We start from the raw sequence: 23,930 nt of genomic DNA, 5'->3' as shown, positions 1-23,930 counted from the left end.
CAGACACCTCCTCCTCTAAATCTGCTTTGTCCTGTGAAAGAGGATGTTTTAGGGAGGAGCAAGTGAGTAGGGGGAGGTTCTATCAAAAGATAAGCCAAATTATTAACCAACTAAAATATTTTGGTCCACCAAGAAAGTATCTTTGAAAGTTATATGAAAAGTGCACGAGGCCTGGGCCACAGCCACCAACAGACATAACTCAGTATAACTGGTACTATATGTGATTAAAGTTATATACCATGAAAGTATTTTGAAGTCAATGAACAGGTATGGCAGTATATAATTAGGCTACTTGTAATGATAGTTTGAAATAGTACTTTTTCAAAGAACTTGAGAAATACTTAGTGGACCCTGAGTCATATATTATCTGTTCTATCAAAACCTGTCAGTATTTAATATGAAAAAACACCCGTGCCATAGTTAATGTGCTCAGTATGTGTGTTTATGTGTTGTGTGTTTGTGTGTTTACGTTTGTTTTATTTATTACTATTACTACTAACTTGTTTTCTTCTCCTGTTTTACCTTATTATGTTAAGGAAACAAATATCCATGGTGTTAGGATAAATTGTGAATCCTAGAGGGTTTTTTTTTACTATAAACCCTTTGAGGTTTCTTACCTCTCCTGCACAATCTCGGCTGTTTTTATATACTTTTGCTTTAAAAATACAATTGTGATTATTACAAAAAAAAAAAAATACAAAAATGATTATACTGTATCTGAACTGCTATCTCTGCTATTTCTTTTGGGATATGTTGGGATATAGGGCTTTGGGAAAATGCTAGAGTTAGATGAGAAGATTGATACCATTGAGCCAGAGCCAGGCTAGCCACCCCTTAGCTTACCTTAGCTTAGCCTAGCCTAGCTTAGCTTAGCTTTCTAAAGCTAGAAAGTTGAAAAATATACCTACCAACGCTTCTAAAGCTCACTTATTAACACACTGTTTCTCATTTGTTTAATAAATTAAAATGAGAAATGTACAAGGAAACATAAAATGTGTGTTTTTAGTGGGAATTTTGTGCTGGAACTTTTTCTTGACAAACAAGACTCCAGGGAGTTATTGCACCTGGCTGTTGTTCATTAAAGAGTTATGAGTAACTGCACACAGGCAAATAATTTTACCTGCTTTGCCAACTAGTGGTGCTGCTGTGTCCAAAATCACTCTCTGTTTACTATATAGTGCCATTCACCATTTTATATGAGTGTCAAATTTCTGAGTGTGTAAATTTATTTACTTTAGTCACAAGAAATTGCAACAATTTAAGTAGTGTCCATGGTATGTATACCACCCCACAGTGCATATGTGCTGTATTTTATTTTACTTACAGGTTTACTGATTGGACAACAGTAACAAGGCAATATATGCTCAAGGTGGTGCACAGATCATAATACATCAATAAAGAAATAAAAAGTAAAATAAATAATAAACAAAATAAGATAAATTACAAATCAAATTCATTACATACAGCTCAGAGGTTTCACAGCTTTAGAGTTGGTGCAGTATGATTTTAAGTAGGAAATGAAGACAATAAGTTGGGGGGTCTGTTATGCAAATTTTCCAGCGTGTATATGGAATTTCTCTAATAAAGAAATAAGATTAATAACATCTTCTTGACATTTCATCAACAAAAATACCAAATAAAATTAAGTGGATTTTAAATTTTACTGGAATATCTGATTTCCTGTTTAAAAAAAGATTGAGGTCATATCAAAAAGTCTGACTACAGTCCCAAAAAAGATGAGTTATCGTTTCATCTGTGTGGTGACAGAAGAGGGTCAACATTTAACCTATATTTTACAGTCACTGAATTAACTGGATAACATTCAGAGACACCTCTCGCACCTTATTTGAAACAAAAAAAATCCTGGGGTGCCGCGTTTTATAGATATGAAAAATACCATCTAATGAAGCAAAATGATGATAATTAGCGAATGTCCAAGACCTCTATTTGCTGCTCACTGCTGAGTGAGAAACTACTGAGTGTTTATTACATAGGGAGAAGTGAATGAGTGAACGAGGGAATGATTTTGGGCATAGCCATACTCTGTCCACACCACTTCAGTGTGGCAATGCTTGTCTTCCATACATACTCACTGTTTTATGATTTTCCTGTTTTAAAATATTTACTAATTTTCATCTGTCTATGCATGTATTTTGTGCAAATCATTATATAAATTAAATAAATGACTATATTGGCATTGTCGATCTAAAACAAATAGATTAACATCTGTGTGAAAGAGGAAATACTTAATAAATACAGTTCTTCAGCTGCTTCCCAGTAAACGCTGTACAGTGCACCTCCTTGCTTCTTGTTTTTTGTTAATTTTGTGAAATTACTGGTATTGTTTTAATCCCAGGCTGTTCAAAGCCCAGCCACTTACAAAAATATTACACAGTAAAATGAATGCAGCTCTTCAAAAGCTTCACCATCAGTTAATTGAGTCTGTCAGTTTGGTGTCTAACTGCTATAACTAAGTATTAAATGTTTTTCACACTTTTGTAACACATTGATCTTAAAAAAGTAGCATCTAGTGAAAGAGAAAGAGACACTTAGGTTTCAGATGGCTGTGAAGGAAACCGTAAATCTTGCGTTAATCTGTGTGTGTATGTGTGTGTGTGTGTAATGTGCGTGAGAGAGAGAAGCTGTTCTGACAACACTTCCTCACATGCAATGAGTAAGTCAGAATGACATTTAGTATGAGAAACAAAGAAAACTAGCAGTGACACCCAACATTAACACAATCTGAAGTGTTAACTGACATGAGATGACACAACGCCTCTCGTCCACAAACAAACATTTCAGTAAAATTCTTCGTTGGTACTTGAATGTAACAAGTTCAAATGTAGACAACCAAACAGCTCCATAGATAAAAATCACTCAAGCCAGAAAGCAAACTAATATTTGTAACAGCTAATACTGTGACACGCCTGCACAGCAACTGTTGCATTAGCCTTGATGGTGTGATGTTGATTGGCTCTTTTTCTCTGTTAGCAGCAACACACAAACTCTTTAATCCACATAAGCTCATGATGGCTCTCTAAATCCATCCAATCTGTTGAGTGTCTATACTTAACAACCCTACTCAGCCAATCTGGGTCAATAGATTGTATGGTTGGTGAAGCCACACTGTGTGCTGCATGTGCAGAGCAAAATGATTGCAATTTTAAAATTTTAAAGAATCACAGTTTTGTATGACTCTGGTTTGGCAATGGCTGACATCCTCATGATGAAGGAGGATGGAATAGATGGATGAGAGCTTGAAGAAGTGAAAGGATTTGAGGATTTCATTGCAAAAATGGAACTCCAAGACCAAGTGAGGAGCGATTGGGGCCACTATTTTTGCAATCAGCCACCAGTGGAGTTTGGTACAAGTGCAAACCATCATCTTTTTCATGGTGAGTTGTTAAGCAGCTCTGTGAGGTCGGAGGGCAACTCAGCCCTCATCTGGACTGACACTGAACCAACAAGAGTCAAGAGTTGCAACGGCCGCTCATTCGCCATGGATGCTAGAATAAGACTAGATCATTTGAAGTCTAGGTCGAATTCACCGTCGCCTTGCTGTTCTATGGATGGGACGTTGTACAACTATCAAAAAGACCTCTGGGACGGTGAGATGCAAGAGATGCAGTCTGTTTTGGACTCTGTGGAGCTCCTTGACTTAGAAGACAATGTGGAGGATGAAGAAAGCTGGTAGGTGCCATCGAGACTAAGTTTAATCTATTGTCCAAGTCATCATACACTTTGTAAGACATGTTGAGGTGGATGCAGATCAGGTGAGCATAAAACTTTTCTGAACAGGTAGAGCAGGAGTTGGACATGCTCTTAATGAAAGAAATGAATGTGTTGTCTTATTCCTCACAGGTTATATGAGCCTCCAAAGAAGCAGGAGTTTGCGGAGAGATCCGAGTCTGCTCTCAGATGGTGTCGACATGTCCTGGATAACCCCAGTCCTCAGATGGAGGCAGCGCGTCATCTGCTAATGAACAGGCTGGATCAAAGTAAGCAAGCAGCATAGACTCACTTGTTGTCCTGCAAACATTTTGTGACTGATCCCTCCTGTCTGCTCTCTCTACTGTCAGAATCAAGCACCTCCAGCAGCCATCGCCTCTACAGATGTCCTGCAGTTTTCGATCAAACTGGCAACGCGTCTGGAGGCTCTTCTATGGGCAAAACATCTGTCAACACACACAACAACTCTGACAGTTTAGGTAATATAATAATAAGTACAATATGAGCCTTTTTTACATTGTCATCCTTTAACTTCATCCAAAGAACTGTCTTTAATATCATATATTTTAGCAGCATCTGTTGTATTTATTAATCTGCACAGATAACAATGAGCTGAGCATCTCCAATGACTTCATAACCACAAGCTACAGACTGCAGGACATCACAGATGTCCACATTATGGCCCGTATACAGGAAGCCAGTGAGTATAGTTAGTTTTTTTTGATGCTCTAGTGTGCTTTGCATGCTCAGTAGCTGCTAAATAGAGATAACTTTGGTCTATATATTTCAGGTTTACGACAGGATTATGTTTCCACGCCTGCCGCTACCTCACCCAGAAACCCTGAGTCACAAGTGAAAAAAAAGGTTGATGTCGATGACTTCACTCCAGGAAATACAACCGAGAGCTCATTTTCCTCTTGTTGGCAGCCTCGCCTGTCATCCCCTTGCCAGTCACCAGCACCATCAGCTAAGCAGAGCTGCCAAAGTCCAAAACTGGCCAGACTTCACCAGCAAGTCACTCAGTTCAAGCTGCTGAAACTTGCTCAGAATAAAGGTACACAGAGCGCAGTTCTTCTACGTGATCTGTGTGTTTGGTCTGACATCTATTGACATCTTATATTTTATTTTCATTCACATCCCCCTGTATTATGATATGCCACATTGAGTTGGTATATTTTATATATATTCTTGTGTGATTGAAGAATCTCAGTGAGATTTAGTGTGTGTGGCAGATGAGGTCTCAATCAGAATACCAACATACATACTAAATGCTCCTCTTTCAAATGGTGTTTAAATCAAATTGAACATTTTCATAGAGATATTTAATACCCTGTCTCCTTTTTAAGAAGAGGGTACTTTCTGTTCTCCTCCAGGACTTAAAAATAGATAAACAGAGATGCTGAATTATTTTCAAGGCCGGGATATAAATTAAAAAATGCTCAGTGAATGAATATTTCTACAAACTATTGCAAGATGTTATACATATACATGTCACATTGTCACTATTGATTATAATATAATACTTTTACAATGGACTTTCCAGTGAAGTAGGAGACATCTCATGTCCAGCAGTTAAATATACAATATTTAGATATTCATAGATTTTGGATTTAGTTTTAGTTTAATAAGGAATTTTTCTTGAATTTTGATGCAGAAAATCTACATCAGACACAAATTATGAATTATAAGTGCCTGGAAAGGATCTTTAAGATAAATCTCCTTTAATAGTGCACAAACAATACTTACAAGGTTGAATTTCTGTATGTGAACTGTATATGACTCTGGTGTGTTTTGCAGCATCACCACCAGGCAGGACCAGGTCACCTCTGCGGACCAGCCTCCGCTCCCTCCAGGCTGTTAGAAACAGCCGAAGTTTAGACACCGATGACTGCCACCCTGATGATCAAATCACCTACCCTCCACCAGGTTTGGATCTGTTTCCTCACATTGTTAAAAAAATAAATACCAACAAAACACAACAGAATGCAGATATACATCTCTCTATCCTTAAATGCATCAAATAGTTTTGTTTTTTTAACCTTTTATGTCATGTTTGTCCAAGCAGCTGAAATTGCTATCTGTGTATTCCTTCCACTAAACCAGAGACACATATAATACTCTTATAGCAATGAAAAACTCTCATTGTGTCCCAGGTGAGTCCTCTGCCAGAATGGGGATGAGTTGCTGGTCGTCATCACCTTCTGCAGCATCTATGAGCTCCAATGTCTCATTGCACTCAGTGAGAGACTCCTCAGTCCGGTTGACGGCCATAAAGAAACTGCAGAGGTCTCAGTCTCTCAGCCCCAGCAGGATCCCTCACAGGGGACATCTGTCTTCTCATGGACGTGTTTTTGCCACACACCTTTTGCCCCAAGCTACCACTGTAGCTTGGGGCAGAGATATGCCATTCACCCAAAGATGAAAGGTGTCACTAGTAAATTCCTGGTAATTAATTAAAACGTCAAGAAATTCATATCTTATATAATTTACTTGTTGGGTTGCCTTCATAATCATATAAATAGCTTTAGATTGTGATAAATGATAAAAGCATGTTGCTCTGGGTGAGGATACAGTATGCATTGTGGCTGTGTGACATTTCCATGCAGTAAGATTTGAGTCATCGTCCTTTAAAACAGTCTGTAGGTAAAGACACCAGAATGTGCAGCCGTGCAATGTTGTAAACAAGACCTGGCAGAAGCATCCTGGAGGGCTGGATTTTATATTTTCAAGACATCCTTTTCAGAGAAATCTCACAATGTTGTGTTGTCTGTACAGTGAGGATGTGGCTGATAAAAAAAAAAGAATGTTTAAGATAAAAGATTGTAGAAATGTCTGGAGACGTTTGCTTGCTTGCTGATAAAATCGACTCGTGTGAGAGAGACACCCTTGAAATAATGAAAGTAAAGAATGATGCCCTGTCTGATGTACTATCTGTGGTTTTGCTGCATGCTGCATTGCATGTGCATAAGCTCAAGCAGCAGTTGATCTTCACTTTTGTGTGGCTGATTGCAGATTGGGCTGTTTTTTTTACAGGTTTGTCACAACAGGAAGTGTGCAGTTTGCCATCATGTATTATAACCAAACAAGTGACCTCTATACAATAGGAAGCAAGCTTGTTCGTAAGAAAAAGGTGTGGTTGTGGTGCGGTTGTTTTGGAAATGTGTTCTGCTTTGATGGTGGCTACATTGTTTTTTTCTGATGATGACATGACTTAATTCAACCTAACCCATGAATTTCAATTGTTGGCTGAATATTCCAGTTTCTCAATTTGAGCACTTGACATATGATGATCCTTTAATCACCTACTGAGACGCAACATTTAAACATCTAAAAAATAGAAAAGCTTTCAGATGCTTAAATGCTGCACAGGTCTAGTTGATGTTGCAACTTCTCTCGGGGAAATGACATTTCTCTTATTGTGTTCCTATATGTCAACTGAGGTCTAATGCTGTGTTTACACTGCTGTGGCTTCCAAACTTTCTTTTATTCGTAGCAATCCATCACAAATTAGTTTCTGTTCGGCTCTCTTTGATATGTTGTCTGCTTTTTGTACCTGAATGGCATGAATGTTTAAGGAATGAATCATTGTACAAATGTTATAGTGGGTGGCTTATACTAGTTCAGATGATCTGGGACAAAACAGAAGTTGAAGTTGGCTTGTTACCTTTCAAATGTCAGTCAAGTTCTCAAATGTGAGGATTAACTACTTTTCTGTTTAATATCCTTATAATTGAATATGCTTGGATTTTATCTGACTGTTGGTCATATAAAATGCAATACGTATTTTCTGATATTTCCCACAGAATTAATCCCAAAAACAGATAAACAAAAAGCCAAAATAATCATTGTAGCTGTAGCCAGCATGCACAATGACAGGGCTCTGGTATATAGCTACATCTTTAATGGCATCAATAATTACATCTGGAAAAAAAAGTTCTTTCTTTTGTTGAGATGCTGTTAGTCTTTTGGTTCGTTACCTCTCCTGCACAAAAAGCATCTGTTACACTTTGCTTTTATGTGTAAATAAACTGAGCTTGTCTCTAGTGGTGTGTGTCTTTTCATTAAAATGTAACGGCACAAATGATTTGATATTCAGTATGTTTCTGGAGAGAGAGCTGTTTGTCATTCTTTTGTATGTTTATTCTGTTTTTGAAGCAGACATTTGGTCTAGAAACAGCGTTGCTGAACTATTTGTGAGCGCAAGATATGAATTAGTTAAAACAGTATAAAAGAACTTAACACAATTGCATGTCAAGATACATCATGGCACATAATACTCATTCAACACGTAAAAGGCAAACTGAAATTTACAATGTGCTGCGCTGTACTGTAGAGGTACAGCTTACCTAACAGTACAGCTATAAACATTAACCATCATTTACAAAACCAATGTACAATATATTCACCTGAGAAATCTCAAATTTCTCCATTTTAAAACTGAGATGACAAACTGTTTTCTTGATGCTGCGTAAAACACTAGTTGTCAGAGTCCATGTCGCTGTCTCCGCCGATAGATCTGAACTCTTCGCTCTCATCGTCTTCACTGAGCTGGACCTGAGAGAGCACGGCTGGGCCTCTCCTCCGTGCTTCATCTTCTTCGTCTTCCTCCTCCTCGCTGATGCCGTAGTCTTCTCCGTTGCCCATGCCCATGGGCTGCATCTGACTCCGGCTCCCCATCTCCTCGTAGCTGCCGTAACTGAGACAGGAGAAAGGGACGCAAGTGTTAAGGAACCACATCAGTACGAGCCATGTGATTAAAGTATAGCCTGTGAAAACAACAGAAATGAACCATCCACAAATGTAATCGTGAACAAAGATCTACTCCAATCAATCATTTTAAAATTCTTTTGGCATTTCAGAGGCTTAAATTATCTACATCCCAGAGTATTAAGTTGTAAAGTGTAAGAGGCTGCTGGTCCCAGAAGTGTATTTCCACATTCTGTATTCCTATTTCAAAATTTTCTTTAAACAATCTCCTCAATGCTACGATCCAACAGATTTAATTATGTCAACTTCATATCTGAGAAATTACATTTTGTCCTTGATTTTGGCACGGCGGACAGTTAATACTACTACAATACCCATGAGCCTCGGTTACCATTAATATGGAGAAGAGGCAATGGGTACGAATGAGAGGCGATACACTCAAAAGTGACCCAGAAATTAAAAGTAAACTGATTCACTCTGTAGATTGTGAAACGAGTTTTCTCAACACTATAATCTTTACCTAACATTGCTGTCCTCCATGTGAGGTTCATCAGGCACGTCCCCTTCGTATGACATCATGCTCTCGTCCTGCTCCATGCCCATGCGGGCCGTGTCTTGGGCTCTCCGTGGAGGCGGAGGTCGCACGTCCACCTCTCTGTCAGAGTCGCTGCCGCTCTCTGACAGATGAATGGCTGGAGGAGACACACAATGCATCACAACAAAATGTCATATATTCACCGACTGTTTAATAATTAATGTTTGTTTATCAGACATTCAAGTGCTGACATGTCAAGATTTTTTTGTTTACATTCATCTATTCTATGCCAGTGACCATGATCTGCGGCTTAAGACTGCATTTCGGCTCCAGCACAGCAGGTGGACTTACAGGAGAAAGGATTGTCTCCCTCTTCTTCACTGGCATCGTCCTCTCCGTCAGACATGAGTAGATCCTGATACAGGACGCTGGCTTGCGCTGGGCGGTTAGATCTTCCATCCTCTTCTTCTTCCTCCTCTTCCTCTTCCTCCTGGTCATGCATGCGTCTGCGAGGTGGCAGCAACATCTCCTCTTCGTCATCTTCGTCCTCCAGATCGCCCTCTGCGTCCTCGGCCTGGAGAGACAGCACGGACAAATGAGTCGCAGATGAATCACTGAACTAACTAAATAATTTTTCAATATATCTGTCTTTCTTACAGGAGCAGGAGTCTTGGGTTTGCCATCATCGTCTTCCTCAAAGCCTTCAATGTCCACATCTGACTCCTCTTCCCCGGGTCTTCTGCTGTGGCGACCCTGAGGGGCGGGATGATAAAAGGTCAAGTCTGAGAACAATTGGAGGCAGGAAGCAAAATAACTTGTTATCGCTAATGTTCTAGTATGAGAAGTAACTTTTACATGAGTAGGAACAACAAAAGCATGTAATCCACTGTAATCTAAACAAGCTGCATGCTCTGAGGATAGTTTGAGGAGAGGTGGCATGTGGTTGCGAGCCTTATTTCTGTCTCTCTCCATACCTGCCCCCCTCTCTTCTCTGGAGCAACCACTAGAGGTCCCTCAGAGAAAAGGCTGCTGGTCTCTCTGGGCAGACTTCCTGAAGCCCCGCTGTCAAACAGATCAGCAGGCTGGCCAACGCCACCACACAGAGCGGTGAACACAAACGGAGAGACGGGACAAGACGACAGGAGCGAAGGAGAAGAACACAGGTTGGGAGAAAGGAGACACTAAAGTGAAGAAACTACAGTAGATTGTAGAAATGAAACATGAAAAGTCTAGAAAGGAGAGTTAGTGCAGAGAACGAGTGAAGAAATAACAAGGGGAGGAGGAAAACTACGAGGTGCGGGGAGGAGACTACTGCACGTAGAAAAGTTTAGAATACCTGGTTTGGCCTGTTACAAACAGCTGGAGGCTTAAAGTCTATTGTCAGTGAGGTTCAGCGTTTGCAACGCTTGTAAATAAAACCGTGGGCCGGTCTGCTCTCCTACCTGTGGTGTGTATGGCCCAGGGGTCATTGGGTCCAGACTCTCCAAGTCTGCTGCATCCAGAGCGGCCTCTTTAGCTGTAGAGATGTCCTTCTCCAGCTGGGTCAAGTGCTCATCATACTGGAGGCACAGAAACAGGCAATTTTTACAAAACTGATTAATGTTTTCCCTGTTCTAATTAATTTCCCAATTTGACTCTAAAGCGTTAAACCTCTTCCAGAAGCCTGTTGTCATATTCTAAATCAAATCATGAGTGGTACTTGTAAATGTTGGGTTTGGCTTTTTAAAATAACGTTTCACATCAACTCATCTGTTGAAGTGATAATATCGTCTAGACTGCTACTTATTCCAAGGATACATTTAACAAACCCCCCACCCATCATAAAAGGGCCGATTTAACAAAGCGAAATACTTGAAAAAATACTTGTCAAGTGTGTTAAACGATATCGATAAATCATACAGTTGCTTTATTTAGTCTCACCAGGAGTTTCTGATATTATGGTTAAGCCCAATAATTTACTACATAAACACTCATGACCCTTCCCCCTGACATGCAATGAGCAAACTATTGCCCAAACTCAACAAACCTCTGCCAAAGTCTGCTTGCACACGTTGACAATGTCCAGCGCTGTCTTGGTGTAAGGACTGTCTGGGCCTTTGAGAGAGACACAAAGAGTAACAATGCTATATACAACAGTTTTCTAAATGATAGAGCTCTAAGTTAGTAACACAGTTTTAAAGAGACACTGACTGCTGAGGTCACTGACATTTACCATTGTACTTGATACTGTTGGTGTGGATGAGACCGACATCTGAGAGGAAAGCATCTCGGTTCTGGTATTTGTGCTTGGAGATGTTCTGTTGAAGCATGAAATACACACAAAGAAAGACATTTAGAGGTTTCTGTTAAATGTCTTTGTATTGCTGATGTTAAAAACATCAAATGAGCTCATGTGTTTCAAATGTGACATCTTATCATGACCCTCACCTTGCGGAGTGTCTCCAGATCCATGGGGTTTATGATCACCTTATAGTAATCGGGCACAAACTTTTTGTTGACAGGATGGTGGAACGGCCAGGACTACAGTGGAGGGAGGGATTGAGGAAAGTTGAGTTACAGATCATTACTTTTTCTGAATGCTATCTGTTTTATCTCACCTACACAGATAAAACAATGACTGTGGTAAGGAAATGCTGAGAAGCGATGACTTACATCATGGACAACCATCATTTTCTGGGTTACAATGTTGTCAAGGATGAAGGAGAAGGCCACCTGATCATCATCATCCAGCAGGGGGTTGATGGCCTTCTCTAGCCTCACCAGTCTGTCCTCCTTCTGCACACACACACACACACACACACATTTCATGGTTAAAGTGGAAAATGATAAAAGCACAGAAAGATGTGACATAAGTTGAAACATTTACATTCACACTCACCTCTTTAAGTTTTGCATCACACAGGTCCAGCATGGACTGTGCTACCTGTGTTATTGGATGTTTTGCTCCTATTAGAACAAAAACAGAACAGAGACATCTGAACACACTGATGTTGGTTTAAATTACAAGTCTAACTGGTCCCAGAGTAAGACGTGTTGTTGTTAAAAAATGTTTTCATAGCTTTACCGTTGTAGGTGGCGCTGTTTTTGACGATTAGCTCCACTGCTTCACGGAACTCCTCCCTTGATGGGTACATTCGTTTGCGTACATTCTCCCTCAGCGTCTGCAGGTCCATGGGCCGAGTGATGATCTTATAGTAGTCCTTCACAACCTTGGCATTGACCGGTGTGTGGAACGGGTATGTCTACGTGGAAGAGGCAAAGGTAGTAAGAGTATGAGTCTGTAGAGCAGTAGAGGAGATGTTTGGGAGCAATGAAATGTTGTTGTTGATGTGGATGACAGATCTTACATTGGGGTGATCCCGCATGTCATTGATAATGCTCTCTAGCACAGAAGACAAGGTCACCATGGGGTCGGTGCGTCTGCGGTGGATGGCCTTGTGTGGTTTCTGTGAATTTAAACAAAAACAAAAGATCAGCTACAGGACCTCTCAGTTCCAAAGGCATTAAAATGAGCTGTAAAGCATCATTGCTTACATTGAGGTAGTCGCAGTGCACGGCGCTGCCTACGCGTCTCTTCTTCTTTGGTGGGAGCTGTTGCTTGGGGAACTTGAGCACTAAAGACTTCCTGCGCACCTCATCGGCACTGTGGGAGATACGAATGTCATTACAAACTGAATGGGGGAGTGATTATACAAATTTGGCCTACTAATTTATTTGTGGAAGAATGTTGCACATGCGCACAGATCCGAGAATCATTGATAAAAATCTCTTCAGTGGTAAGAGGAACCAAGGATAATCAACTACCTTTCAATGAGCTGTTTGCCCAGCACGATCTTCGTGCCCTCCACCTTGATCAGTTCCTCGTTATCGTTGTGGATGACGGTCTTTTCCAGCTCCTCCTCCTGCTCTTCTGTCATGGCAACCGGGTTAGAAGGAGGGGCGTTGGTCTGATAGTACAGCGGGCAGAACTTGTTGGTCCTCATGTGCCCAATGGCTCCACATGCGCCGCACTTTAGCTAGGGACGAGAGGAAAACATTAAGGAACACGACAAATAATCTGCCTGTGAAAATATGATATTAATGTTGAAAGAATACTACTACAAGTTCATATTATATCAACATAATATTACCAAAAAACTTAAGAGGAAAAGGTGAAAGAGAGGAGTATAGTACTGAATCAGCAAGCTTACTTTTACCTTGAGGTCTGGTCTCTCTTTGACCTTCTTGGCCTTCTTCTCTGGAGGTCCCTTGATCTTGTCCTTCTCCTGGTTTCGCTTCAGCCTCCTCAGCTGCTCCTGAATACGCCGGCGCTCCTTCCTCATCTCTTCTCTGTGCTGCTCATCGAAGAGGGCAAACTTTCGTCTGCAAACACAAAAATACACAGGACAGGCTGTTAAACATTTGCTTGTTGATTTGTGGCCTGGGGCTAATTAAGTGGCAGTTCATGTGAATGTGTTGTAAACTCTCTGGTTTTCTCCTTAATGAGCTCCATTCATCTCCAGTATGGAGAATACAGCAGCATTAGGCTGACCTGCTGGTTAACTATTAGATGCTTCACTATTAACAAGCAAATCATTTAGCATACTTTATACATATAAAGAAACACTACGAGGTGATAAATGTATGTACTCAAATTAAGATTATGTGCAGCCATGTCTAAACTAATTTGCATACTCATTATAGAGATTTTATTTACAGTTGCAGCCAAGATGTGAATATTATCGTTTCTTTCTTTTATTAATTAGACATTGCTCTGCTAAATAAAGAGCAGACTTGGTTTGTAGACAATTATTTTTGGAACTATGATCTTAGCCTGACATGGCACTGTGGTTATAAACAGTCAGATTAGTGTCAAATACCTACTGCAAGTTGAGAAAGCTCACAGTTCGAATACAAATACTCACATAAATTCATCATCCTTGGTAGTTCTGATCCTGGTGTATGCGTCGATGACTGAAGCCTTGCGAACTGTCTCGCAGCGGACATATTCCTTGCCATCCTCGTCCCTGAAGGTGCGATAAATCTTGAGTCTCCGTCCTGTGGCTGAGGAATTAAGGCTGGTGACGGAGGATGTGTCGTCATCCTTGTGGGAGCTGGTGGACAAGGAGCTTGCTATAGAGTGATGGGAAGAAAAGCTTACAGTTAGAGACGCAAACAACATTTTTCATCCGTACACGGCTATCTGACTATCAGAAACACAGACTCACACAAGCCCTTGCGCCGCTCCTTGCGTCCCTTGTTGTCGCGGTCGCTCTCCTCGCCCATCAACATCCTCTGCAGCTCCTTTCTTTCCTGCTCCTCCCTCTCGCGGGACAGCTGGGAGCTGGTCTTCTTGTTCTGCAGCATGTTCTCAATGTTCTTTCCCATCTCCTCAAAGTCACTGTCCTCTGCAGAGCTGCTGTCTGTGTCTGTGGAGAGCACTTCTGTCGACTCCAACACCCTGTGGTGGGGGTGCGACAAGGAAATTCACTCAAGGTGTGCACAGACAGAATCCTGACTAACATACTGTATATAATGCTAAATTAGTCTTACTTGTTCTGCAGGTCAAAGATCCTCTGGCATTCTTCCTTGTAGCGCTCCTGGTGTTCAGCGACAGAGAAACGAGAGCCTCTGGCAAACTTGCTCATGGGTCCCTCTCCGGAACGTGCCTGCTCTGTGGACATGGTTCTCACCACGTCAATCACCTCCCAACGTGAGAGCTTCTTGATCTAACACACATAAAAAGACACAGTCATTCCAAGCAAGCCTCTATGATGAGGTGGGAAAGAACCTCACTAAAAGTGTGGTGGTATGTTATGTTAAGAATGAATAAAGACTGAAGAATGGGCTGTATAAGTTATCCACTGCTTTGATGGACACAATGGTTATTGAAGAGACCAAACCTTGGCTCTTCTAATTAGGGGACAGTCTCTTTAACCACTAGACTGTCTTACATCTGTTTTATGTGCTTGCATATCACCAAGGTCTTACTTCTTCCTCTGGAACACCAAACTTGCGCAGCAGCTGCTTGGCATTCTTCAGCGAGAGTCTCCTCAAGTCAGCGTCTGTCCCTGTCACGGTCTTCTTGGCAGGCTGTGGCTCCTTGTCATCCTAACAGAAACGCACAGGATCAAAGTTTTAACCCTCCATACTTACGCAAAGCAGAACATCTAAAGAAAATACTGCTGGGGTGGCAGACTTCTGCCCTAGGCAGTCAGACCTTCTGTTGAGTGGGCTTGTTGGGCACTTTGACGTAAGAGAAACCCTCTCCACAGCCTGTAGGATCAGCCACACCTGTCACCTCCAACAGGCATTTCCCCTTCATGGCAGAGATGAAGGCTCTTGTTGTGTTCCAGGGAGCTGTCCGCACCTAGGATGTTTGAGACAGGTTCAGCATAGCGTCAATCTGAAATGTTTTCTTTATTTTTTAAATTTTAGGTCACTAAAACTATTATGAGGAAGCACTTTGATCAATACCTCATCATCAATCTTCATTTGAAAGTCCTCTTCATTCTCCTCCTCTGGAGCAAAGAATGATTTCTCACCATATCCGGCATCCTAAAGGGGTAAAACAAATATTTCTAGTAACGCCGTGTACATAATACTCATTTGTGTGCACCATCTGAATCGAGTTATGTAGAAGCAGACGCTGTTACCTTGAGTCTCTGTTCTGCCACCAGCATGCTGTAGTAAGCACAACACTGCTCTGGAGACACCATTGCTCTGATCTCTTCTTCTGTTGGCAACCTGAAGTCAGGCTTCAGAACCCACCAGTTCGAGTCCATCCCTGGCACGGGGACAAAACACTGTTAGACATTTTCTCTTACCGACAACCTTACTCTTGATCACAGAATGCAGAATAACAGCAAAAGTAAATCTTGTCCTTGTCAGACTTTCCATTATAGGGTCAGGTACTGTATGCTCGGCTTCTAGTCAAAGTATTATAGAGAACCATGTCTTGCTGATATAAATACTGAACATTCTGTTTGCTATACTGTCCTTAGACTACATCTTACCTCTCGGGTAAAATCCATAGTAGGCGTAAAAAGCTCTTTCCCTGCTCAGATTCCTGTCTGTCAATTCAAGGCACACACACACTGCTGAGCCTCACAGCACAGTATCTCTCTATAACCTCAACACTGCCCTGATACAACATAACCGGGTTAGGTTAAACAAATAAATGATCATCACTGAGCTGTGGACATACAGCGTGCAGAGTTTATTAAAACGTCAGGTCTACCTGTGCGTTTGAAGTCAGCACAGAGTTTTAGTCGTTTCCTGATGCTGCTCTCTGAGTGTGATGGAAAAGCTTTTTTTATATCCTCCATGCGGATTCGCCGGGGCCGGTCCTTGCTCTTCCAGAACAAGCGGTAAATGAACACCTAGAGAACACAGATGTGACAGTTTAGCATTTGCAACAACCAGCTTCAAGTTTCCGGGAGAAGTCGGGCAAATAAACATACTTGAAGGAAGTCTCTGATGTGGGTATTGGCTCGTTTGGAGTTGGGCCCTGGAACCTCATACAGAGGACACTCCTGACCAACCACAAAAATGTCCACAATCTCTCTGATGTAGTAGCCGTGTCGTGTTCGCAGAACCAAGAAATCTGTCTCTGGCATCTTGTGCAGGTAGATTGGGGAGCGGAAAAGGTTGTTTTCAAACGCCTAAAAGAAAAAAGACATACAATCTCACAGTTTGCAACAATAACAGACTAGTGATGTTTCATATATTCACCTAATCTGATTATTGAATCTTTGACTGTGCTTACCTGCAGCAGCTGTCCAGGATGCAGAGAACCCAGGAAAGGGGATGTGTGGCAGTATACAGTCTCTCCATATTTACAGTCTGGTGCTCCAGGATCCTTTCCAGGTTTCTGAAGAATACAAACAGTACCATATTGGGATTATAACAGCCATACATTTTGTATTCAGGTCTGTATTTCTTGGATAAATCCTCCCTGGAACAACGTTTTACTATTTGAGGTTTTTAATTTTACACAACATCTAGGCAAAGTCATGAGTGGAAAACAAGGACTATACCCACCCTTTTGTAGTAGTTTTTGATCTTAGTGGCCATGCCAACTTGCATGATGAGAGGGGCGTATTCTTCACTGTACTCTGCCAGGATCAGATCTCCATCTTTGCCTGTCAAGTCCTGCGGGGTTCGCATGAAGAACATGTCTCCTCCTCCTGATGCCTGCCGCTCCTGCTCTCGCATCTATACAAAACATTTTAACACCATCAATGTTAATACAGAAATAACCTCAACATTGCAACAGAGTAACAATGCTCATTTAGAGCAGGGCTCCACCTTGGCCTTCTTCTTAATGTGTTTGAGCAGTGGCTGGACAGGGTGGGGGCCCGGCTGAGCCAACGCTCCAAAAGAGTACTTCTTCAGAGTCGATCGATGGAACTGGCGCAGCTTCATAGGTCCCATGTGAGTGGGGAAGAAGGGCTGCCGCAGCTCCAGTGCTGGGATGGAGTGCTGTAAAGAAACAAAATTTATTCAGTCAAATTATACAACATTCTACATTTCACTTCATGGCTCCGTATCTACTCTCTATGATGGCAGGATTCTGTCACAAAATTTATAGTTTACAGTTTAAAGCATTTCCATGTTGATCATGTCCTGTCAGCCTTATCTTTATTTTTGTGGACCGCTACTTACCTGAATGATGTTGCCACCGAACGTGCCCCTCAGACCCTGCTGTTTGGGATAGTAGAACTCATCATTGGAGAGGTTCCAGGGGTCCTTCACCTCCGGCTGGGACATGTTCTGAGTTAAAAGAAAGCATATTTCCCACTGAAAGTACAGTCATTCTAACCTCTTTTAATTGTATTGTTAAAATACCATTCTCAGGTGCAAGTATTGTTGATTTCATTTAATCATATCAGCACCTTCACTATGCAGCCTTCATTTTCTTTATTAGAGCCGCATTTTACCATTTTCTGTTTAAATGAAATTTGTTTCAGACACAAATCTCCACTGAGGACGCAGACTTTTTCTGCCATTCTCATAATCAAACATGTGTACTGTACCTGCTGTGGCTCATCTTTTATCACCCCAGTCTTCCCCAGCAGGATGCGGCTCTTTTTGATTGCTGATTCCTTCTTATTCTCTTTTGATGGGGAGTGGGACGTCATCTCCTCCTTTTCATCTGGAATTTCTACAAGAGAAGTTTAGGAGGTTTCAGAATGAGCAGATTAAAAGTAAGTAAGTTGTATTTTGTTTGAACATGGCAAGGCAATCCCATCTATTGTGAAGATTTTTTTTACATCAAATTATGTTGAAAGATGTAAATTTTAGAAAAACCAAAACAGAAGTAAACATGTCGCCTAACAGGATAAGATTTTTTGAATATACCTAGAATGATATTTTCATCATTGGGATCCAGTGTAAGAACAGGTGGCATGAGCATGTGATCCATCTCCTGGTCATCCCAGATAATATTGTCTTCCCAGCGTCCATACACCAACTCCTCACTGTCAATGGGGAAAATGGAGAACCAGGGAGAGTCTTCTTCCTGAGAGGCTGCGGAGGGATAAAAACAAAAATACAGATATTGAGAAGTCAGCCTGAGATTAAAAAAAAGCTCTGGATTCACTAAAAATTCTATTATGACCTAAAATTAACTTACCATGATTATCATGGCTGTTTTTTTCTCTCTTGGAACCTGAGATTGAAGAAGCTTTGGGCATAGGAGGAGGTGCGGGTGGCACCAACTGGGAATTACTTCTTGTCAGTCCTGTAAGATTAAAACACACATGAAATATTATAATATGCTGCCTCACCATCAATAATCAGTTCACACAACCCTGATATAGTATCCTGTCACAGCAAGATTCGTTTTCTTGGACAGTTTTTCTTGGGCTCTTACCCTGCTGTGCGTTATAAGCATTGGCGTTGCGTGTCATGCTAGACGGCAGCCATCCTGCCAGGCTCGCTCGCTGTGTCTTGGTGCCCTTGTGTTTTACATCCTCCCCATTCCAAATAATGTCATCCTCCCACTGCAGTTGAGTGACCATCAGGAAGAGCTCATTCTCAAGGGCCTGTCTGTCCTTGTTTCGGTCCTCATGATCATCATCATCATCATCGTCACCATCGTTATCACCATCACCATCAGCATCATCGTGCAACCTCTGAACCTAGAGATACATTATACACAATATCAGTAACACAATAAGTATACTTTCTCTGTATGGCCACAGATATCTATGTCTGCATACCTCTTGTACAGTCTCTGTTATTTCTTTAGGCGGTTCCTGCTGCTGAGGTTCACTCGGGTCCAGTTCTTTTAGTTTGAACCCGTAGTTGAAGTTACTTCCATCCTCAGAGACGCCTAGCATGTCGTACCAGAGCTGGGCAGGACCGTATCTCCATTCTGCCACTTTGGGTCGAGACTCTGCCTCCTTGTCACCATCACCACAAGCTTGCGAAAACTTTGATTCTATTGGAGCCATCATGGTTATCTGGATGGTAAAGAAAAGTATTGAGAACCTACATAAGGTGCTGGATACGATGATGACATGTTGCCAGACTACTCTGACACCAGCTGACATCATGAGAGTCTACAGCTGCAATATTTACCTCATCATCAGAGAGACATTGCTCTGGGGGTGGAGGGTGTGCGTACTCGTAATCCCATCCAGACTTCTTCTCCTGGCCTTGCTCTGTGGGCTCTCCTTCTGGAGGAGGTGTCCCGGGCTGAGGGTCCCGGTGCTTCCTCTTCTTTTTCCTACGGGCACTCCTCCAAACTGACGGCATGTTTTTTCCAGGACCAAAGAGCCGTAAGAACCTAAGCACCTGGTAGGACATCAGAGACAGTGAGTGTCAGTGCACTCTTTGATTTTGAAAATAAACCTTTAGCATGCATAATGATAAAGTTTAGATCAGTACAGATGTATTACCTTTCCAGGTCTAAACTCTGGGAAGAGCTCTGTGACACCTGGCAGTGCTTTGGCAGCATCTTTCTGCATGATGCCAGCAAGAGGGAGGTTGAGACTGTCTGGGGGGCCTCCAGACCCCGAGCCCTGGCAGGGACGATCAGCCTCTGTTTCAGAGTCTGAGGAGCTGCTGAAGTCCACCTTATCAGCAGTAGAGGATGGTGCAATGATGGAGGGCAGGATGATGCCATCACCCTCTTCGCTAGCTGTGAGGAGAGACAGTGACAGACCGGGAAATAAAACTTCATCATCAGATATTTCTGATCCAAAATACTTGAACCAAGCACTAATTGCTCTTGAAATTACTTTATGATCATGTGTACCATCAGTTCTTTGAAGGCAATCTAAACCTGACAGTAACATAGTTTGTATGGAAGTAGCAAATTCACTCCCTCACAAACTCCAGAGCTGCAGATTTGTTAACAGTTCAAATCCCTGCGGAGGAGGGCAAGCAAAACATAATTTCTCCACAGGGACTAATTATGAGTAAACATGTCCTTACCATTTGTGCTCTGAGAGGAGGGTTCCTCTTTCTTTGCAGATGTAGGAAGACTCGGTGGTGGCGGAGGAGGCATAAGCTTAGAATCAATATCCTCACAGTCTGCATCATAGTCATCCTCATCATCTAGGATTAAGGAATTTGAAACAAATGACATTAAAATAAATAAACAGTAAACAGAAAGTCCACCAACATTTTGGAATCCTTGGTGAGGGTGACTTAAATTGTGGTATAAAAATAAAATGTAATAAGGTGAAAACACACAGTGTTGTGCAAAATCATTTAAAATAGTTAAGTCAACAAACTTACAGATTTTAGAAGATAATCTTTATATGTTAAAATACATTTCTATTTCTTTCTCTTTTAAGACAAGATCAGTTTCACACATATCAAATAAAGAGAAAAATAGATAGATAGATAGATAGATAGATAGATAGATAGATAGATAGATGTTTTTATTTGACTGTAAGAACAATCAAACTGAATATGACTCTAGGGAGCTGTAAGATGATCACCTGTTTTCCTGCTGGGCTGCAAAGACCCCATGGCCTGGCGATACTTCTTTGTCTCATCCTCAGCCACCTCACTGATGTCAGAATAATCAACTGCATCTTCAGTGCTTTTCACCCAACCTGGATGAGGTAAAATATTGAAAATGTCACTCCATCCTGTTCCTGGCTGAACTAATGCAATGCTCCTTTATAAATGTACCCTCACCTTCTGCATCCACACTTCCAGAGTCTCTGTTCTCCTCTTGATCCCCCTCCTCATTGGCAGTGATCTCTGTAATAAGTGAGCCCAGACCCAGAGTACCCAACCCAGCCAGATGTTTTTTGGACTCCTGGGGTGAGACAAAAAGGCAGAAACAGAACATAAAGTCACAATAAGCAGTAAGAATCCATAACAAGAACAATTCAAATCTGAACAATTTTGCACACAAGAGAATTGTATATAACCTTCACTGGTGATAATTACTCTTAATTTGCATACTATGTGCAATGACACTCTTTAAAATGTGTCTTTTGCATGATGCTAAAGGCTAGAATGTTAGAAACACTCACATTGTCCAGAACACTGTCATCTTCCAGCTGCCCATCTTCATTTATATTTCCAAAGAGGAAGCCAGTTAGAGAGAAAGGACGATCTTGGTCCTCGTCACTGTCTGAGTCCGACATCCTGAAAGGATATGCGATAATATTTACACTTTAGGCATTCAGCTCATCTTCTTATTCGAAGTTAATTACAACATTAATGAGAGACATCACTGTGATCCATGAATGATCATGCATGAGTGATGCATACATACTGAATTTGAAAACTTAGCCTATAATAGCAATAACTGCATTTTACATTTATATTACAAGAAAATGTCACAGAAAGCATCATCTAGCTTCCATAATAATCACCACATGTAAGGTCCTTGTAATACTACACTATTGATTTATCTATTGGTTATTTTTTCCGTAAATAGATTAGTTGTTTAGTCCATAAAATGTCAGAAAATAGTGATCACAAAGCCCAAGGTGACATCCTCAAATGTCTTGTTTTGTCCACAACCTGAAGATATTTTAGCTAACTGTCACAGAGGACAAAAGAAACCAGAAAATATTCACATTTGAGAAGCTGGTACCAGAGAATTTGGACATTTTTTTCTTTAAAAAATGACTCAAAACAATTGATCGATTATCAAAATAGTTGACAATCCATTAAATAGTTGGTAACTAATCTATAATTGACTAATCGTTGCACATCTATACTACACACCACAGTACCTCAACTGTATTACATGACACGTTTACATTGCAGATTTAACAGAATTATACATTTGTGATCACGTTTTAGTGCAAACTGTGCAGTGTGTGTGCGTCTTTTGCGGGTGGATGCTCTTGTTTTCAGACTGGTGGTTTCCAGTCAGGTTTTCTGTTCTCCACTACAGCATCCTCACTGACTGGAGGATCTAAAAGCTTGTATGTATGTCAGAACTGCATCTCTGCAGCCTTGTGTTTACCTTTAATTACTTTCAAATAAATCGATCTTAATCAGGACTGTCCAGCGAAATATCACTCCACCGCCTATACGTGCAGTTATTGGATTGCACATGTCTGTATCTCCAAACGTTAAGATTTTATTGTCCTTTCCTGCACTACAGTTAGTGTATTTATATTTCATTATCCGGTTGTGATTTTGCTTTTGGTAGGAACATTGAGCAGGCATGGGTGGCTAACGTTAACACTGTAATATTAGCTGAGATTTCGGTAACGTTGCTCATTAATTTTCTTATAATTTTCCACAATTATAAAAATCATGCCGTGACAATAAACAGCTTGACTGCCCAGCTTGACCTAAAGCTTTGTTACAGACAGACCTGACAACGTTGAGCTACGTTAGCTGTGCTGCATGGAAACGTAAATAGCTAACTTAGCTAACATTATATGATGAAAACAAAATAACGTATAACGTTAACATTTCATAAATGCAATTTGCACGTACCTTTCGTGACCTTTCTCTCCTCAGATTTAGTACGTTTGGGTTTCAGCCAGCTTGCTATTAATGCTGAATGTTTAGCACAGACAGCTAATCAATTAGCTAGTTCATGTTGGCTAAGTTATATAAAAATAACTTAGAAGACGTTGACTAAAATCTATGCAAACACGTTTCCCCGTGTCTCTGTGTCAGTTTGTGAGGTCATAAGAAAAAACACGAAAATGCATGTAATACAGTCTAACACAGCCGGGTTCCTAAACTTTTGTTTTTATTTGTTTGTGTGTGAGACTGCAGGCGGCATCGTTAGCTAAGCTAAGCTAAGCTAACATCAGTGACCCGGATGGACAGTGAGGCGTTCAGGTACTCCGCGTAACGTTGTGAACTTTCAAATATTGAACAAACACATTATTATTATTATTATTATTATTATTATTATTATTATTATTATTATTAGTAGTAGTAGTAGTAGTAGTAGTAGTAGTAGTAGTAGTAGTAGTAGCAGCAGCAGTAGTAGTAGAAGTAGTAGTATATGTAATCAAGTATGCATAAAAGAGTGCCCTTGCTTTATTCGGGGGAATATCAGATTATGTTACATTGTTTTCCTCCCAAAAAAGGTACATTAAAGGAAACTCCTGCCAATTTCACTTCAAGTCAAGTCAAGTCAAATCAATTTTATTTGTATAACCCAATATCACAAGTCACAAACTTGCCTCAGGGTGCTTTACAGAAATACAACATCCTCTATCGTGACACCATGTGTATTAATCGAATAAAGAAAAATTATCGTTATCGCCATCTACTGGACTGGAGTGTGGAACAGTAGATAGGCAGACAACAAGAAAAACAACAACAAAAACAAAAAGATTAAATTCTCTGTACTAAACCTGTTTCCTTAATATATTTAATTAGGTGACTATATTTGCCATGATGCTGCTCCAAGCAGAATCCCTAATGTGATGTTATGCTTGTCTTCTTTTAATGCTGACATCAGTTTTTCCTTCTTTGCTCCTCATAGACACCTACACTACAGTAGCACATGTTGAACAGATTCAGG

The 23,930-nt window shown here is 40.9% G+C and overlaps 2 protein-coding genes across 7 annotated transcripts; one reads left to right on the top strand and one right to left on the bottom strand.

The window, feature by feature from the left end:
- The first annotated feature begins 126 nt into the window (after positions 1 to 126).
- LOC122995770 (SLAIN motif-containing protein-like) lies at positions 127 to 7,415 on the top strand. Its single transcript, XM_044371140.1, has 7 exons — positions 127 to 3,690; positions 3,862 to 3,998; positions 4,080 to 4,208; positions 4,331 to 4,429; positions 4,520 to 4,783; positions 5,527 to 5,655; positions 5,883 to 7,415. The coding sequence occupies exons 1-7, from the start codon at positions 3,296 to 3,298 to the stop codon at positions 6,149 to 6,151; spliced, it is 1,422 nt and encodes a 473-aa protein (XP_044227075.1). The 5' UTR covers positions 127 to 3,295; the 3' UTR covers positions 6,152 to 7,415.
- A 430-nt stretch (positions 7,416 to 7,845) lies between these two features.
- On the bottom strand, positions 7,846 to 23,244 carry taf1 (TAF1 RNA polymerase II, TATA box binding protein (TBP)-associated factor). Of its 6 annotated transcripts, none has more exons than XM_044371131.1 (42): positions 22,883 to 23,244; positions 21,454 to 21,568; positions 21,110 to 21,233; positions 20,908 to 21,024; positions 20,396 to 20,518; positions 19,858 to 20,099; positions 19,538 to 19,753; positions 19,177 to 19,419; positions 18,828 to 19,095; positions 18,588 to 18,695; positions 18,314 to 18,481; positions 17,989 to 18,116; positions 17,618 to 17,725; positions 17,261 to 17,434; positions 16,994 to 17,167; positions 16,719 to 16,823; positions 16,414 to 16,614; positions 16,191 to 16,332; positions 15,967 to 16,023; positions 15,607 to 15,737; positions 15,428 to 15,508; positions 15,171 to 15,320; positions 14,942 to 15,061; positions 14,504 to 14,679; positions 14,179 to 14,411; positions 13,876 to 14,083; positions 13,162 to 13,333; positions 12,776 to 12,987; positions 12,506 to 12,614; positions 12,319 to 12,417; positions 12,036 to 12,213; positions 11,850 to 11,917; positions 11,624 to 11,746; positions 11,399 to 11,491; positions 11,184 to 11,268; positions 10,998 to 11,065; positions 10,414 to 10,530; positions 9,946 to 10,053; positions 9,629 to 9,724; positions 9,323 to 9,545; positions 8,957 to 9,128; positions 7,846 to 8,425 (listed from the first exon to the last, which is right to left on the bottom strand). In XM_044371131.1, exons 2-42 carry the CDS (start codon positions 21,565 to 21,567, stop codon positions 8,206 to 8,208), a joined length of 6,054 nt encoding a protein of 2,017 aa, XP_044227066.1. In that variant the 5' UTR covers position 21,568; positions 22,883 to 23,244; the 3' UTR covers positions 7,846 to 8,205. The 6 variants fall into 6 exon arrangements, with proteins under 6 accessions (XP_044227066.1, XP_044227067.1, XP_044227070.1 ...); XM_044371132.1 differs by having other exon boundaries at positions 13,168 to 13,333; XM_044371135.1 differs by lacking the exon at positions 9,946 to 10,053.
- Between the last annotated feature and the right edge of the window lie 686 nt (positions 23,245 to 23,930).

The sequence above is a fragment of the Thunnus albacares genome, chromosome 13 (genome assembly GCF_914725855.1).
Source record: "Thunnus albacares chromosome 13, fThuAlb1.1, whole genome shotgun sequence".
Lineage (NCBI taxonomy): Eukaryota > Metazoa > Chordata > Actinopteri > Scombriformes > Scombridae > Thunnus > Thunnus albacares.
This window is presented reverse-complemented; position numbering and strand designations above follow the sequence as displayed.